General features: G+C 40.6%; 2 protein-coding genes across 3 annotated transcripts in view; one reads left to right on the forward strand and one right to left on the reverse strand.

The window, feature by feature from the left end:
• LOC129156220 (gastrula zinc finger protein XlCGF57.1-like) overlaps positions 1-6339 on the reverse strand; it is a 41869-nt gene extending 35530 nt beyond the window's left edge. Inside the window, exons 1-4 of the mRNA XM_070554423.1 lie at positions 6293-6339; positions 4319-4943; positions 2769-2978; positions 1565-1688 (exon numbers count right to left, since the gene is read on the reverse strand). Coding sequence (XP_070410524.1) covers positions 1565-1688; positions 2769-2978; positions 4319-4943; positions 6293-6339 — 1006 coding nt within the window. The remainder of the gene's footprint in view (positions 1-1564; positions 1689-2768; positions 2979-4318; positions 4944-6292) is intronic.
• The window catches only part of LOC129155140 (zinc finger protein 408), a 63465-nt gene continuing 52746 nt past the window's right edge, over positions 5450-16168 (forward strand). For both annotated transcript variants that reach the window (XM_070554682.1, XM_070554683.1), the window contains exons 1-4: positions 5450-5902; positions 6759-6957; positions 8087-8145; positions 9348-9544. In XM_070554682.1, coding sequence (XP_070410783.1) covers positions 6763-6957; positions 8087-8145; positions 9348-9544 — 451 coding nt within the window. In that variant the 5' untranslated portion in view covers positions 5450-5902; positions 6759-6762. The remainder of the gene's footprint in view (positions 5903-6758; positions 6958-8086; positions 8146-9347; positions 9545-16168) is intronic.

Consider the following 16168-nt stretch of genomic DNA (forward strand, 5'->3'; position numbering starts at 1 on the left):
CGGAAGGGAATCATCTGAGCATGCAGGACTGACCCATCTTAAACCTTTGTCGGCTGTGCTGAAGAGAAAGGTACATAACCAGATTATTTAATTAATTAGCTGCGCGTTCTCCTGTCCTCTGTCCTCCGGGACACACACACACACACACACACACACGGGACTGTCTCAGCTGTTATTTTTGTTAAGGAGTGTGCACGTACAGCATGCACGCCTCGTGCATGAACCCACTATTGAAGCTGCCATTACGCTTTTGGCCTGAGGGGGCAATCGCGAGCATAAAAATTCAAAACTCCGTAAAGTCCCTTTAATGTCAGTGAATTTTAAAGACACATTTTTATTCATTTAAATGAAAGTATAACAGATATGATTCAGGGCGTAAGGCACAGCAGGTCAGAAAATTTGTTTCAGAGCCTCATTCATTCACTTCCACTCATTTTTGTTCAGGGCACCCATGAGCTGACCTCAAGGGGAGGAGACTGGCTCCATATGGAATGAAGAGAATGAGCTTCAGCTGGACAGCTGCGTTTATAATGAGACGACATCTTTGTCAGGAGGGATACAACCCATCCTCTTCAACAGTAATGCATGTGACATTGGTCTATGAACAGTCAGATGTGGAAACATCCATGTTTACCATTTGAGAATACCCTTAATTTTTTTTGTGCCTCTGGACATAATGACAATAAAGACTATTACCGTAATTTCCGGACTATAGGCCGCGCCGGGCTAAAAGCCGCAGATATCTACTGAATTGAAAACATAGTTTAACTGAACATAACTGAACAAACAAAGCGGAAAAGTTATTGATTCGTTTATTCATCGTCCTCCTGCGCACTGAAACCATTGAAGTCATCTTCTTCAGTGTCGGACTTGAACAGCCTCAGAAGAGCTTAGTCACATACCTTTTCTGTGGCGATGTTAGTGTCGCTCTCCGTGTTGCTGTCATCATCCCGGGGTGAAGCTGGGAAAACACGCAGCGCCGTTTTACTGTGAAAAAATCATCCTGGGTGCTTTCCGTAGCACTCCTTTAACCATTCCTTCATTAGACTTTCTAGCATACATCCTTTCTGGTTGACTAAAGCCGCACCTCATTATAAGCCGCATGGTTCAAAGCGTAGGAAAAAGTAGCGGCTTATAGTCCGGAAAATACGATATATTCTATTTAAACAGCCTTGATGCTGTTATGTGAACTGCATTTAGATTTAGTCCTATTGTTGAGGATGAATAAAAAAAAAACAATCACATAGGTTTGGATAACAATTAAAACTCTTATAAAATCTGAACCATTAATTTAACCTAGCTCATTTTTACATATTTTAACATTTGTTATTTATTTTGTTTGTCGTGGTTATTATGATTGCTTGTTGGCACCTATGAAATATGTCTCATGCATATACAGATTTAAGAGTTTTCCTTTGAACTGATTTAATGTCCAGATTATTTTACAGGTCAAACATGGCGGCCTTAAACAAGATAAACTGTCAGACAAATGTCTAGCTCCATCAGAATGATCACAGCTGACTGCTGATGGATTGCTGCAGCTGCAGGATCACACCTTACATACCTTTCTGTCTGAAACACTTCCCACATTGCTGACAGATGTGAGGCTTTTCTCCCGTGTGGAGCTTCATGTGGTTCCTCAGGGAATTCGAATTGGCCAGCAACTTGGAGCAGACTGAACACTGCACCTGGGAGACCAAACAAAAAACAAGTTGCAGCAAGCATCTCTGATGACTTTAAAGGGGCCATATCAAAGAAAAGCCACTTTTAGGAGCTTTTGATCATGTGATATTGCTATTTCCTCATGAAACCCATTTTTGCCTACATTCATGTATTTTCCTGTCTCATGTGCAAGTTAAGACCTGCAGACATGAGGATGGAAACTGAGTGTGTCATCCTCCCCATGAATCTAGTCTCAGATCTGAAACCTGTCTCCCCTGGAAGTAGACCACTAATGCCCAGATTTTCAGAGTTGCGAGTATAGAGCGATTCATTTCATGCCGTGGTTGAGAATGTTTTAGTCTGAAAGTCATTAAAAAATCTGCACCAGTACCAGAGTGGATATTCTGACAAATTATCTCTGTGTTGGGGACAAAACGCCGCTGTGAAAACCATGTGTCCTGTCCATAAAGACACACCTAATGGCCAGCAAATTTACTTACATTTTAGTTTCATTGATTGTTATCTGCAAAATACTTGTTGTGTCTCCAAAGATCTTTGAATTTGGTCATTTCAAAGCAGTATTTTATTTGACACTCCGACTCACTTCATATGGACTCACATTGGCTAAACAAACAAAGAAAAAACAGTGGAAAAAGAGTGGAAAACATAATACTGGCAAGTGTAGCTAAAGATAGAAGAAAAAAGTTACTGCCGGGATCAGGAGGCGCGCCTGCGCTAAACTATATGCCAGCCTGTCACTCTAACCGCTGGTCCACTGAGTCTGTTACAAAACATGTCGTCTAACACATATCCTGAGCTGGCCATTACATGCATCTTTGTAGACAGGACGAATGGAACGAGACCAGAACAGGTTCAGGGGGAGAAGAAATGCCAGATGACGCAAATGGGTTACATTCTGCTGCATGTAGGAAAAATCGTAACATCAGTCAAATGCAGCCGAGACAGGAAAATGCATGAATGAAGTCAAAAAAGGGTTTAGGGGTATTTATCATGAGGAAATGACAATAGAAGATGGTGAAAAGCTCCAAAAAGTGGATTTTCCATAATATGGCCCCTTTAATAAAGCTGGTATGATTTGAAATGACCTTTGGAGACTGTGTGTAGCTCATCTTGCTGCAGTGGAGGTGGCGATGAACGCGCAGGGAAGGACGTCGTGCATAAGACTTGCCACAGTTCTCACAGGTGTAAGGCTTCTCTCCGGTGTGCAGGACCATGTGCTCCTGCAGGTCCCGCCTCAGACAGTAGGTTTTCTCACAGTTGGGACAGGAAAATGGACGCTCACCGCGGTGACTCATCTGGAAGCAAATCCTCTATTATTTTAAGTAATATGGATCAGCCCCACTGCTGTGAGTGTTGATTCTTCTTTGGTTTCCTGCTGGGGCTTTTTAACAAGGGAGAGGTCAATCTTTTCAGTACACCAGTGCTCTGGTTCTGAGTCTGGTTTGTGTTAAAATCTTTCCTTTCATTTCAGTAACAAGCAACACTGGCCTAGAGGGCTGTCAAATAAGATGATGGAAGATCTGAGTAATAAAATCCACATTTTCATCATTTTTTAAGAATCCTGACTATAAAGGACTTTTCACTCAGGATTTCTCACATGGAAATCCACGTTATAGATCTTTTTAATGTTGAAAATCTAATGACGTTTGACCAGAAATTATTAAAATAAAAGAAGTTAAAAATGACATTTAAAACAATAATGAATCACATAATATTAAAATAAATCTGGCAATTATCTGTAACTGAAGTGGAAATGTGTCGTCTTCTACAATGCCAGAACTATTTCTAAGGTTCTCTAGGGAGGTTTAGGCCTTGATACTGGGAGCGACCTGGGAGGGGGAATTGGAATTAAGATTCCAAGTAGGTAAGGTGTTTGGGAAAATGCTAAATCCGTAATCTGTCAATAATCTGGGGCATCACAACCTAACCCTTACATAAGAGTGAATTTATCATCAGACCATTTCTAAAAGTTTAAACCGGTCTCTTCACGTTGCGTCTAAAGAACTGATACCTTTACAAAGATAATGGGCAGTTTTTCTCCTGTCTCCTTTATTAACTGTGCTAATCACAGGAATCTGGTTAACGTTCTGACATTTTGGGCCTCATCATACTTTCTGGTAAGTGCAGATTATTAATGGAGCATCTAGTCTAGCATGACAGAAAACCTGATGTCTTATTTATGTCTACACTATAGCATGAGGATATCACCTGAGCAGCGGCTTGTCTGATTTCTGACTACTGAACTCTGCTCTTTGTTCATTTGTTTCATGCTTCTCCTTTATGTTGTTCTTTGAAAATAGCAAATAAAAATATTTTTAAACTCTTGGGGAAAGATAAGAAATGACATCTCTGAGATTTTACAGCGTTCCAGTTAATACATCAGCCTTCAGCTTGATCTCGTAACATCTCTGTGTCATCACTTCAAAGACATTACCTGAGCCACTGAAAAAATACAAAAGTTTGGAAGCTGGGGCTTTTTTTTTTTTGGATTAAATCAATTTTCCAAACCCATATGGGGCCCAAGTTGTTTGACATGACTCTGACCAGAACATCCATGTTAAAGTTAAATGAGAGGAGAGAAAATCAATATAAAAATACATGTTTTACTAATCCACAGAACCACCACTCCCTGTACCTGATGGGCTTTGAAGCTTTCTGCTGAGGTGTAGTGTTTCCCACAGGCCTGGCAGGTGAATGGTTTCTCATGAGTGTGGCTAAACTGATGTTTCTTCAAGTGACCAATCTGGAAGAACTTTTTACCACAGCTGGAACAGCTGTACCGCCTCTCTCGGACCTCCGGTTGCAACTCAGAGACCTTCTCAGCAGGACAAGCTGTGACAACGGACTCAGGGTGTGATGGAGAGACATCTAGGCCTTCAGCTGAGTCTTTGCTCTGCTCTTCATTCTGTTTGGGTGAGTCAGATCCAGCAGGGGGGTGTCGAGTTCTGCTGGACAGACTGTGAACTCGTCGGGGTTTAGCAGCTAGACGAGAGCTGCAGCGGACAGAAAGAGATGCGGGGAGTGAGTCGTCTGTGTCTTTGTCTGAAGGGACAGCGTTTGAGTGTCCAACATCTGCTGTGTCTGAAGGAATGTCTTGCTGGATGTCACACTCAGAAAAATATTTAGAGATATTGAAAGCTAAGCTTGTCCAGAAAATACATTTTATTTCTGGGTGCACAGGACCAGTTCCAGTGTGGGCCAGATGCTGAAAAATAAATTCATAAATCTGTCTTTTTGAAGTTTCACAAATCAGAGGAAGGTTTCACAAATCACAAACTATGTTTTATGCATTCCTACGAGCCCAGAATAATCTAAAACAGGTTTGAAGAGTGTATGTATTGTAGGTTTTGAGCTAGAGCAGAATAAAAATGGTCAGAGTAGAGAAAAATTGGGTGTATTAGCCCTTTAGCCATTTCCCGAATCGGAAGCTAACTTTAGCCTCGTATGAAAACTAGTGATTGAAACCACTTACAAATCTCTGAAAATCTACGCTTTTTAATTAAAAAATGGGTATTAATAACGTTTCAGTCAAGTCAGTATTAGAAATCGTGGTCTTTATATCATATCTAAATTATATATAAAGTTAATATTATTACTTTAACTGTTTTAACAAACAGGGAGACCAGAAATTCAAATAGCTAAGTTAAAGCTAAGCTACAATTGCTGATAGCTTTATTTATGTATCTTTTGTGTTAGCTAGCTTGTGATCTCCCTGCATTAGTTTTAAGACTGCGTGTTAATATTGATAAAATTTGCTATGAAACACGGTGCCTTTGCAGTAATTCTCTGGTAAAGCTTTAAAAGCTACAGTGCCTACATTTAAGAACTAAGAACGATTGCAACAATTAGTTAATTTCATCCTTATCCTTCTTTCTTTATCTATCATCCTTATCCTTACCTTTCCTCAATTGAAACCCGCCGAGTATGGTTGAAACAAAAACAACGTAGTGGCCGCCAAAAAAAGACCAACTTCCTGCCGAGGTCTTTCGCTCGTCGATTTTCCGGTAAAAGTAATGACACGCCATCTTGCTCTCGACACACCAGCTGATGTCTGCAGCCAGGTCCTACTCTTTAATTCTGCGGAACCCAAGTCTTCAAGCTATGTTTCTTACCGGACTTCCGGTTATATGTATTCTGGCTGGATAACGATAGCTTTCCCAGAGTTTTTGCTGGACTAAAAGATAGAACAAATCTTTTCAAAACGCCGAACAAATACAGTGTATGTAGAAAGTAATTTTATTTTGTAAGCGATTTTTTAAACGGTTCATGTCTCACAGATATCTGCTTATTGTTTAGCTAGTCGCTGCTCTCGGGCTGTTTGTTTAAAAAACACCTAAATCTATCGTCAGCACTGGCCTGTGCGACGTATTTAGCAACAGTCTGTATACATGTATTTTAACCATAACGATATTATCACGGGAACTTAGTTACTAATTCTGTGTAGCTTACAGCTAACCGATTAGCTCTGGTTCAATATATATTGGCCAACAATGAGTTTCTCTGCGTTACGAGTCTGGTTGGCTGCATACAATTAATATGTTTTTGTTTACAGTTATTTTTGTTAATATAATTAAAGCAGATTGCATCCTTATTTATTATGTAGTGTTACCTCAGACAATTATAAAAGCGACGTTCTTTTAATATTAGTGTGAACATTTCTTTGCGTCTTTATTTTTTCAAATTTTCATCAAACATGGATTCAAAGTTTCTGTGCTTTGACCAGTGTGGATTTTTAGCCCTTGTAAATCAGCCACTTTGGTTTTATATTTGAGCGAAGAGATTTGTTTGTGGAAAAGCATTTTCTTGCCCAATAAATAACAAATTATAAAGTGTATATTGTATTCTCTTCAAGTTTTTTGCTTAAAATAATCTAAGAGACTTGTCATATTTCATACAAATAAAATTTGTATACATATAAATTAAGTTTTGATTAAACAGTTTCCAACCATTATTACTGTACTCTTTTCACAGTTTAGGGCCTCTAGCATACAGATCCTGAATGCTACATTTCATAAAGTCTCCCAAAAAGGCATAATTGTAACCCATGACCTTTGTTTTTTATGTTGTTCCTACAGGCTGATGGCTCGTCACTTTCCTCCTGTCCCCTCTGATGTCACCTACTTTCTGTCCTCAGTTCTTCCTCGTGGTTTTGCTTTGGGGCCTTCGCTGCTCTGTGAAGGCAGTGTGGGGCTTTGGTGGGTCGGCCACCCGCTGGAGGCCGGGACTCTGCTGGGAAAAGAAGGCGACACAGACTGGATCTCCAAGAGTTACCCGGTAACCTACAACTGATGCAGCAAACTCACAACAAACAACAGCGGTGTTAGTTAGACCCTCACAGGAAGTCAACAGACCAATCACCTACATTATATTTATAGACTGGATATGTCTCCCCATTCTTTTCATTTTACCCCTTCAGCTAATAAAAGTCATAATTCAGACCTTCGTTCCTGCTCGATGCAGCAGACACTTTTAAAACGGCTTCACTTATTGAACATTGTGTTGAGTTCATACAAACCAAACACATGGGCTGTTTTCTAACTGCTTTTCTTCATTTGATCATCTGCACTTGTCCATACCCCAGAAAGTAGAATTGAAATGCTGCTGATTATGTGATTGAGATATAGCCTCCAAACATCTGGAGCTTCCACATGTTTGATGCTGCACCTCTACTAGGACAAGCATTGCAATATAATGGAGCATACGTCTATTAAACTGTCTGAGTCCATCGTGTCTGACTGACTTAACGTTTGTTTCATCAGCCTTGAAATCCTTCGCAACCTGTCTCTGTCTAGTGAGACTGTATAACCATTTAATGAAGCGCTGACCCCATGGGAAGATAATGGTAAATGTATTTGCATAGTGCCTTCTAGGGTCCTACAACCCCCCCCAAGGCACTTCACAATGCAGTCAGTCATTCATGCATTCACACACACATTCACACGCTGGTGATGATGAGCTATAATGTAGCCACAGCTGCCCTGGGGTGCTCTGACGGAAGCAAGGCTGCCAAACACTTGTGCCACCGGTCCCTCCAACCGCCAAGGTCTGTCTTGGCCCAGGACAAAACAGAGATGATCGTTCAACCCTCCGATTACTGGACAACCCACTCTCCCTTCTGAACTACTGCTGCCCATAATGAATCTGTCCTTGTAATTTTCACCAAATATTCCACCGAGGAAAAATTATGAGAAGAACCAGCAAGGCGCTTCTCATGTGAAATGATTTCCAATGGTTCTGCAATCTGAGCTCAACCTGTCCATCTACCATCTGAGTCCAACACTGACGATAATTACTACCAGAAATATGAAAGTACATACTTTATCCTGCTAGGAAAACAAAACCTGTGCATTCAGATGCTAACAAAATCTTTTTGGAGATAATGCAAATGTCTGGTTTTTTTTAGACACTGATGGAAATGTCCGCAAATCAAGAAGCTCCATTACAAAGAGCCCCCTGGATCAAGTAAGTTCACACAAAGTTAAGGTTTATGCTGAGTTCTTTTAATTATTTTATATCCAAGGCTGATCAAAGTCTTAGCGACGGTCCAATTTAAAACCTCAGACAAACGTTTGAAGGTTTGACCTACAGATGGCGATGTGTAACTGTTAAAGGGTTCAGCATCACTGGAATTACAGTAAAACCTTGGATGGAGCCATGGGAGTGTTTGTGTGAGTTGATTCCTAAAAGGCGATAAACTCATTATGTGAAGTTAGTGGCATAAAGAGAGTAAGATAAAGAAAAAAAAAGATTTTTACAGTCTAACCCATACTTGTCGACAACACTCTTATCAGACTTTTATTTTTACGTTTTGCCTCTGTCTCAGAGCCACGTTATGTGACGTTTTTGAATAATTATAATTTTTAAATTCATGCAGAAGTTCCTGTATGCTGCTGGTACAGCCCATTTCCTTGGGAAAACGTCCTTTAGTGTTTTAACTTCTTCACAGACGTTATTATCGTAGTCTGTGGGTGTGTAATTATCAGACTGGGAAACTGCCAGACTCTCTTTGCTGTCTCAACCTGTAACATTTCTCCTCTAAACTTCAGCAGCTGTATTGTCTGTAATGCTGTTAATCTGTTAATCTTTTATTTAAAAATGTGAATGAAAAACAAAAGAAACTCATGTTGAAATATCCAGACTTTTTTGTTAAAGGTGAAATATGTTCAGCTGCCATTTAATAGCTGATGTCTTAATTAAAATCAGAAACTCCTCCTATTTCTGTTGTCTTCAGACTGGTCCAATCCCCCTGTGGGCTTGATGGTGTATTTTGTCTGTCTTTTATCTTTTTTTTTTTCTTCTTGACGGTTGCATCTGTGACAACATTGTCTCTTGCTCCAGGCTGTGTACTTCTAGGTGTCCTGATTAAACACTGCCCCAGTTTTCTCTCCCACAGAGTGAAACTGTGAAAAGAAAAGCAACATCTTGTTACTTCCCTCTGATGGGTAATGAGAAAATGCAGTCACACAAATTCACCAAACAAATGGTTGTTTATCCTGATTGTCATGCAGCCAACCCCACACACGCTATGGGCTCTATATTCTCCGCTGCCCCCCACCCCCCGCCCCGCTGTGGTTCATTCCCAGATTGCTCTAATGCAATCTTAGCTCCCTGCTGATCAGATATGTTGAGATTCTGTATGTCATTGCTGTTTTTACCCCCCTTAGCTTTGCCTGTCAGGCACGTTGCCGAGCCCAGCAGAACGTGACCATGCATTGTGCATGTGGAGAGGTGTGTGAGGCCGAGTGTGTGGGTGTGTGTCTGCGTCTGTGTCAGCACATCCATCCGGGAACAGAGCTGCTGTTGTACGATGAGGGAAAAGGCCAGACCTCTGACAAACCAGTTGGCTCCAATGGAAGTACAGGTAGGAGCTGAGTTTATCATACATACAGTTTCATATGAACCAGTAACTGTATTTGGTTTGCTATCACATCATTTTTCATCTCGGTAGCAGGAAGGGACAGGAAGCTAAATGATGAATACAGAAATAAGGGCTAAGACGCTGCAAGACTCCTCTCTGTCCTATTTAAGCCAAGCCAACTTTATTTGGGGGGCAGCAGTAGCTCAACAGGTTGAGCAGGTTGTCCAGTAATCGGAAGGTTGCAGGTTCGATCCCGGCTCCAAGCAGAGAATTCTGCTGTTGTGTCGGAGGGACTGGTGGCGCCTGTGCTCGGCAGCCTCGCCTCTGTCAGTGCACCCCAGGGCAGCTGTGGCTACATCGTAGCTCATCACCATCAGTGTGTGAATGGAACACATGTGTGTGAATATAACACCTTATAACATAAAACTGACCAAAGCACTTTGCAGAATTAAAATTGTATTAGAAAACAAAACAAACAATGATACACATCATAAAATACATAAAAAACCATAAACAAAGACTCATGTTGTTTTAAAAGCCAAAGCACAATAATGGGTTTTCAAAAGAGATTTAAAGCAAGGCAGAGAAGATGCCGTCCTAATCTGTAGAGGCAGCACATTAGGGCCGCTAGCCCTTTCATCCATGAGCTTATGTCTAGTTCTTCCTGGAGCAGCATCTCAGTGAAGGGGAGTGAAGAACCGGTAGCTCAGAGACGTAATTTGGATTATTTATTGCACACAAATGACTTCAGAAGCATCTACCTTCCAATCATTCTAATGAAAATATATTTTTTAATCCACACAGTGGTGAAGAACCTGATGTATATGTTTTTCTTTGGATGTTTAGAGGCCAGTCAAGGCTACAGTAATCCAGAGAGAACTTTGTGGAAGGCAATGTGCTGTAAGGCTTTGTACAAGTTGTCTGACTTAAAGTAGCGGTGTGTATTTTGCCGCAGCTTGGGCAGTACACACATACATGTCGGGGTAGTTTTACACCATATCACCGTGACTGTTGCTAGTTTAAAAAACCGTACAGTAAATGTTGTTCCATCCATCCATCCATCCATCCATCCATCCATCCATCCATCCATCCATCCATCCATTCATTCATTCATTCATTCATTCATTTTCGGTCACTGATCTGGGGTTGGGTTGCGAGGACAAAAGGAGGCCCAGACGTCCCTTTCACCAGGCACTTGAACCAGCTCCTCTGGGGGAATCCCAAGGCGTTCCAGTGTGTCCTGGGTCTTCTTTTAGGTCTTCTTTGCTTGGACGTGCCTGAAAAACGTTACCAGGGATGCTTCCAAGAGACATCCTAACCAGATGCCCGAGCCACCTCAACTGGCTCTTCTTGATGTGGAGGAGCAACAGATTTACTCCGAGTCCCTCCCTGATAACTGAGCTTCTCACCCTATCTCTAAGGGAGAGCTAAGCCACCCTGCGGAAAAAACTAATTTCGGCTGCTTGTATCCACAATCTCGTTCTTTTGTTCACTACCCAAAGCCCGTAACCATGTGTGAGTGTTGGAACGTAGATCGACCAGTAAATCGAGAGCTTTACTGGTCTCTCAGCTCTCTCTTCACCACGACAGATCGGTACAGCACCTGTATTACTGCAGATGCTGTGTAGGAGCCATTCATGTTTTGTAGTTTTCCTTCTGTGAATGAGCTGGTACGTGCACGTGCCTCTGCACCTCAAGTGATTGGTTGCACCGTGGGTGTGGTTATAAATATAAGCGCACACCTATTGTTTGGTATATTTTTGTTTGTGCTGGCCTGCATTATGGTGGCGGGGTGTACTGGGGAGAAATTTCTGTTGACCGCTGTCTCATCAATTTACACCTCGAAAGATCTGCACTGTCTATGAAGTATTGTTTGGCATCTAATCACCATCGATTACACCCAAGGCCGAATTAACCATATGGGCAACTGGGCAATTGCCCAGGGCCCACAAACTCTAAAGGGCCCAAGGCATCAAGGGCACGAGCAAAATACTGTAGGCCTATCTGTAACCTCCCGCTTTATATTAAACTAGGGTGACCGTCCTGTTTTCCCCGGACATGTCCACTTTTCACTCTCTGCCCGGGCGTCCGGACTGGGGGTTCTTGTATTGATGAAAATGTCCGGCTTTTCATCCAGGAGCAGGGATCGAATTATGGGGGGAGCTGGATATCCTACACATCCAGGGGAGCCGGAAAAAAGTTGTCTACCGATATTACATCATTCATGGACTCTTGAGCAGAGAGCACAGAGAGCGGCAGAGCGATGATCGTTGTTGTGCAGTGCTCCAGGCTGCCGCGTCCAGCGCACGGTCCATTCTCAAAGTGGCGCAACCAAAAAACTATAATTAGCACACGATCGTTCATGTCCGCACATGTTCTCTATTTTCTGTCTTATTTGTGCTTGAAGCGCTCTGCCACTGCGGAGCTCATCACCTGTGTTGCGGTGATTTCACCTCACTGAAGCAGCATCGAAACGCGCACTCCGCTTTGCGTTCAGGAGATCTTTGATCTGCTCAAAAGTAACTGATGAGGTGAAAAAGTAAGAATCCAGGCAGCAGTTTTTCTGGAGAGTTTAGAGGCGATGTAGGAAGATGAGAGACAGACAGGACAGGAAAATAGTTAAATAAAAACAAGAAAACAAAACAAAGTGTTGAAAAGTAAAATGTAGGTAGATTTATCTCCACTGCACGTTTTTACCTGTATAAAACAATAAGTTATACACATGTAATATTTATACATCTGACACAATTCAGATCACCTTCAAAACTCAGTCACACACCCAGGGCCGTTTCAAGACATTTTGGGGGCCAAGATAAAATGCATAAAAATGAGATTTTGCAATAAATATGCAAAATATCTACATATGAATTGTTTTAGAGCCCTTTTATTGGCAGAATCTGATATTAATTTTGTTCTTACAAAAAATGGGTCCCAACATGGTTTGTGTGGCGTTGCCATAGTGTGATGTCATAGGCACAGATCCCCTGTCCTCTTGTTTGGAAATGGAAATATGGTCACCCTATATTAAACAAACTGTTCACCCGGGCTTTTGCGCTGCACAGAGACACTTCGCTGCCTACGACTTTGAACGTCAGTTGAGAGTCAGTCTCATGCAGACTGACCAATGAAGAGAGGGCCTCAAGTTAAGACCCTCTCCTCATTGGTCAGTCCACACGAGGTGGGTCAAAGGTAACTCTGGCCGGGTTACGTGATGTCATGCATTCAAGTAATGAGTATATTTACTGCATATTACAGTAATATATTCTTTATGTGAGCACATTATGGTGATCCTCGGGTCATGATGATGGGGCCCTTGAATATTGTTGCCCAGGGTACAACAAAGTGTTAATCTGGCCCTGTTTACACCAGGTCCAAAGTTGCACACAAACTAAAAAATATATATTTTTTTAGTAATGAATAATCTAATTAGTTACCGTCTGCTTTTATCATAACGCCGTTTCTGTTGCTGATAAGAAAATGTGTGCGTTACTAATTCAGCTGCGTGGTGTGTTGAAGCCATCATCAGCTGATAGGGAGCTAAAGAGGCGAATGTTTTCATCCAAGTGCATCACGGCCCGCAGATTCGCTGCTGCACGCGTGGACCTGCAGCTTTGATCTTCTTGGCGTGACAGCGAGACATTCTGAAGGTCCGCTCACCCGTTCACCGCTCAGACGTCACAATCTTCTACCATCCTAGATCATCCAACATCATCCTACTATAACCTGTTTCTGCTCATTTCTTTCGTCCCGCTGTAACACTGGTTACATCAGTCTCAGACGTCATGGGCGCTAAGGTGCTATTAGAACTACCTGTGTGTCATTACCACCCAGCTTCAGCTCTTCTGTGTTTGGGTCCTCCATCAGATTTGTGCTTCTTCTAGTGTCATTTTATAGGACTTTTATTTATTTAGCCATTATTAGATTGCCAGCAACAGAAATGCTACTAAAAACACACAATTATGTGAAGCTAGAAAACTTAGAATACTGTTCAAAATTACATTTATTTTAGTAATTTAAGTAGACTGAGAGACCATTTAAAGGCTCGGGAACCTTACAGGTGTTTCTATTTGCAGTTATAAATTTTAGCTGATTGGGGTCTTGTTAAATATCACACAGTGACCTTTTAACAAATTAATTTCAATAATTCAGTTTTATAAAAACCATTTGGAAATACATTTTATTATGTTCCAGTCATTAGTCATTTATATTTCAGTATTGTAGTCATTTATAGTAAATTAATTAAGTTTAGTTAAGAGGGGAACCCATTTTTCTTGCATTCTTTAATGAAAAAAGTAATGAAATAGTTATTTTTTTTTTTGGTAATGAGTTACTTTTATAATCTTGTAACTCCGTGAGTAACTGAGTTACATTTTGACAAAGTAATCAGTAACTTATTACGTTTTTAAAGTAACGTTCCCCACACTGTAAATGAGACCCCTGTTCTTTATCAAATGCATAGCACTTTGTAGCGTCATATGGTCAGAGGTGTCTAAACATTTACAACACAGACCAGAATTGCTGTGTTGGAAAGGCCTAGCCTTGAAATCTAGACGGACAGTAGCAGAAGCAAACTTTTTGATGGCTTGCCAGGCTAGAAAAGGCACACGAAATCATTAGACATAAAAAGATTCTCATATGTTCACTTAAAGCGTCAGAGTCTTTGGATTTAAGGGTGAGGGCCTCGAGGGCCGGTATCCAGCACGTTTTGATTTTAACTCTGCTTCAACACACCTGATTTCAATCAGCAGGTAATTAACAGGCTTCCACAGAGCCTGACGAACTGCTGCACAGGCGATTCAACCACTGAATCTAGTGTGTTGGACTAGAGAAATCTAAAACGTGCTGGATACGGGCCCTCGAGGCCCATAATTGAGTACCCATGGGTTGGCTGGTCTTAAAAATAACTTTTAGTTGATTGTGGTCACTCTTTCTTTAGTCAAGTCGTATAAATGATTCTTAAAAGTCTGCTTTTAGTAAACGTCAGTGAGGATTTTTGGTTTGTTTTACTGTGTAACTAGAAATGGGGTTAATTGCAACAAATACTTTGTATAATGCCTAATCTTTTTTTGTTCAATTGTTTTAAAACTGTTTACATTTTTGTTTCATATAAATTAAATAAAAATGTCTATTTGGGTATGTTCCTGTGTGATTCTCATTCTCACTGATGAAAAGACTCAAACTGTGCTAAAAACGTTTAATCACATCAACATCAGAAGGTGTTAATATAAACATTTACAGCCAAGTAGACAGTTAGATTGCTTCAGTCCATTTCATGTTGTTTCCTGCTGTCCATGTGGAGGAGCTAGAGGGACATTTACCTCACTGTCACCCCTGGAACCCTGAAAAACTCTTGTTTACCACAAAGGTTGTAATTAGAGTCTTACTTAAGGAAGATAAAGAGTTATTGAACAATGTTCAGAGCAGATGAGTCACTGATCTGTTTGATAAAATACATTTCCACATCAGCATATTTTAAAATCACTTGTTTGAAGCTTTGTGAGCAAAAACTCCAGTCAGCAGAAAATAAAACTAAACCAAGATGGAAAAGATGGAGAAGACTCTGAGGAGAAACAGTTTCTTCATCAAGTAAATGAAAAACCAAGCAAGAGCATAAAATCATTGCAGCACAGTGGTTAAGTAGGAATATGACAGCCCAGCTCATCCAGACCTTTGTTGTTCCTACTTGGTGGAGCTTTATGTGCGGTGAGGGATGGAACGCATGCAGAAAATACCCAGAAGCTACAGACTGTGGATATCTTATTAAACTCCTGCTCTTTTAGTGTACTGATTCAAACAGATTGAGCCTATAAATCTTAAATGCATCTCAAAAACAATTATAAACACTAAATTAAAGAAAATAAGATAGGCGCTTGATCCCTGCAGGGAAGTGACATTGTTATTGTTTTATTTAAAGGGACAAAAGAAAAGCCGTATTTTGGCTAGAACGTATAATGACCGTGTGATAAAAGAGACCTTGAAATGGATCAAAAGAAAAGACAGAAGAACCAAAAGAAGATATGAAACTGAGAATGCTCAAATTGTTAATCTGGAAAAAACAACTAAAGTATAAAGGGACGTGTGCGTATGTTATGAACCAGAAGTGAAACAAACCAACCTGATGGGGTAATGAGGAAACAAGGCCAATTAAATAAAGAATGATAAAGTGAATACAGAATGAACCTCCTTCATTTATTGTGTGTGTTGGATATTAATCTGGCTCAAGCCTCACATTTATTTAATAACTGGTTTTCAATTTAAGTAAATTCAAATATTATTTTTTGTAGCCTCAAATCATCTCAATGAGTTCTATATTTAAGTACAATGGCAAGATTACGCAAATACAGAGACCTTCATCAAACCCTGATCAAATCACATTAAAGGAAGAAACAGCGTGGGCTGTAATAGGAATATTCACTAGCACTTTGCCTAAATAACAATGAAAAATGTTTCAAGATTTGATTTGATAAGAGCCAAATTATCAGGGAATAGAATCCTAACATCAGGTGGACTGTTTTATTACAAATGGCCATTAATAAAAGCACTAAAGCATGGACATACAAGTGTAGTCAATGTTTACTCACATGTTGCGGCCTGTTAATGTTGTGGGGAGTGTATGACAAAATTCAA

This window comes from Nothobranchius furzeri, chromosome 9 (genome assembly GCF_043380555.1).
Source record: "Nothobranchius furzeri strain GRZ-AD chromosome 9, NfurGRZ-RIMD1, whole genome shotgun sequence".
Taxonomy (NCBI): domain Eukaryota; kingdom Metazoa; phylum Chordata; class Actinopteri; order Cyprinodontiformes; family Nothobranchiidae; genus Nothobranchius; species Nothobranchius furzeri.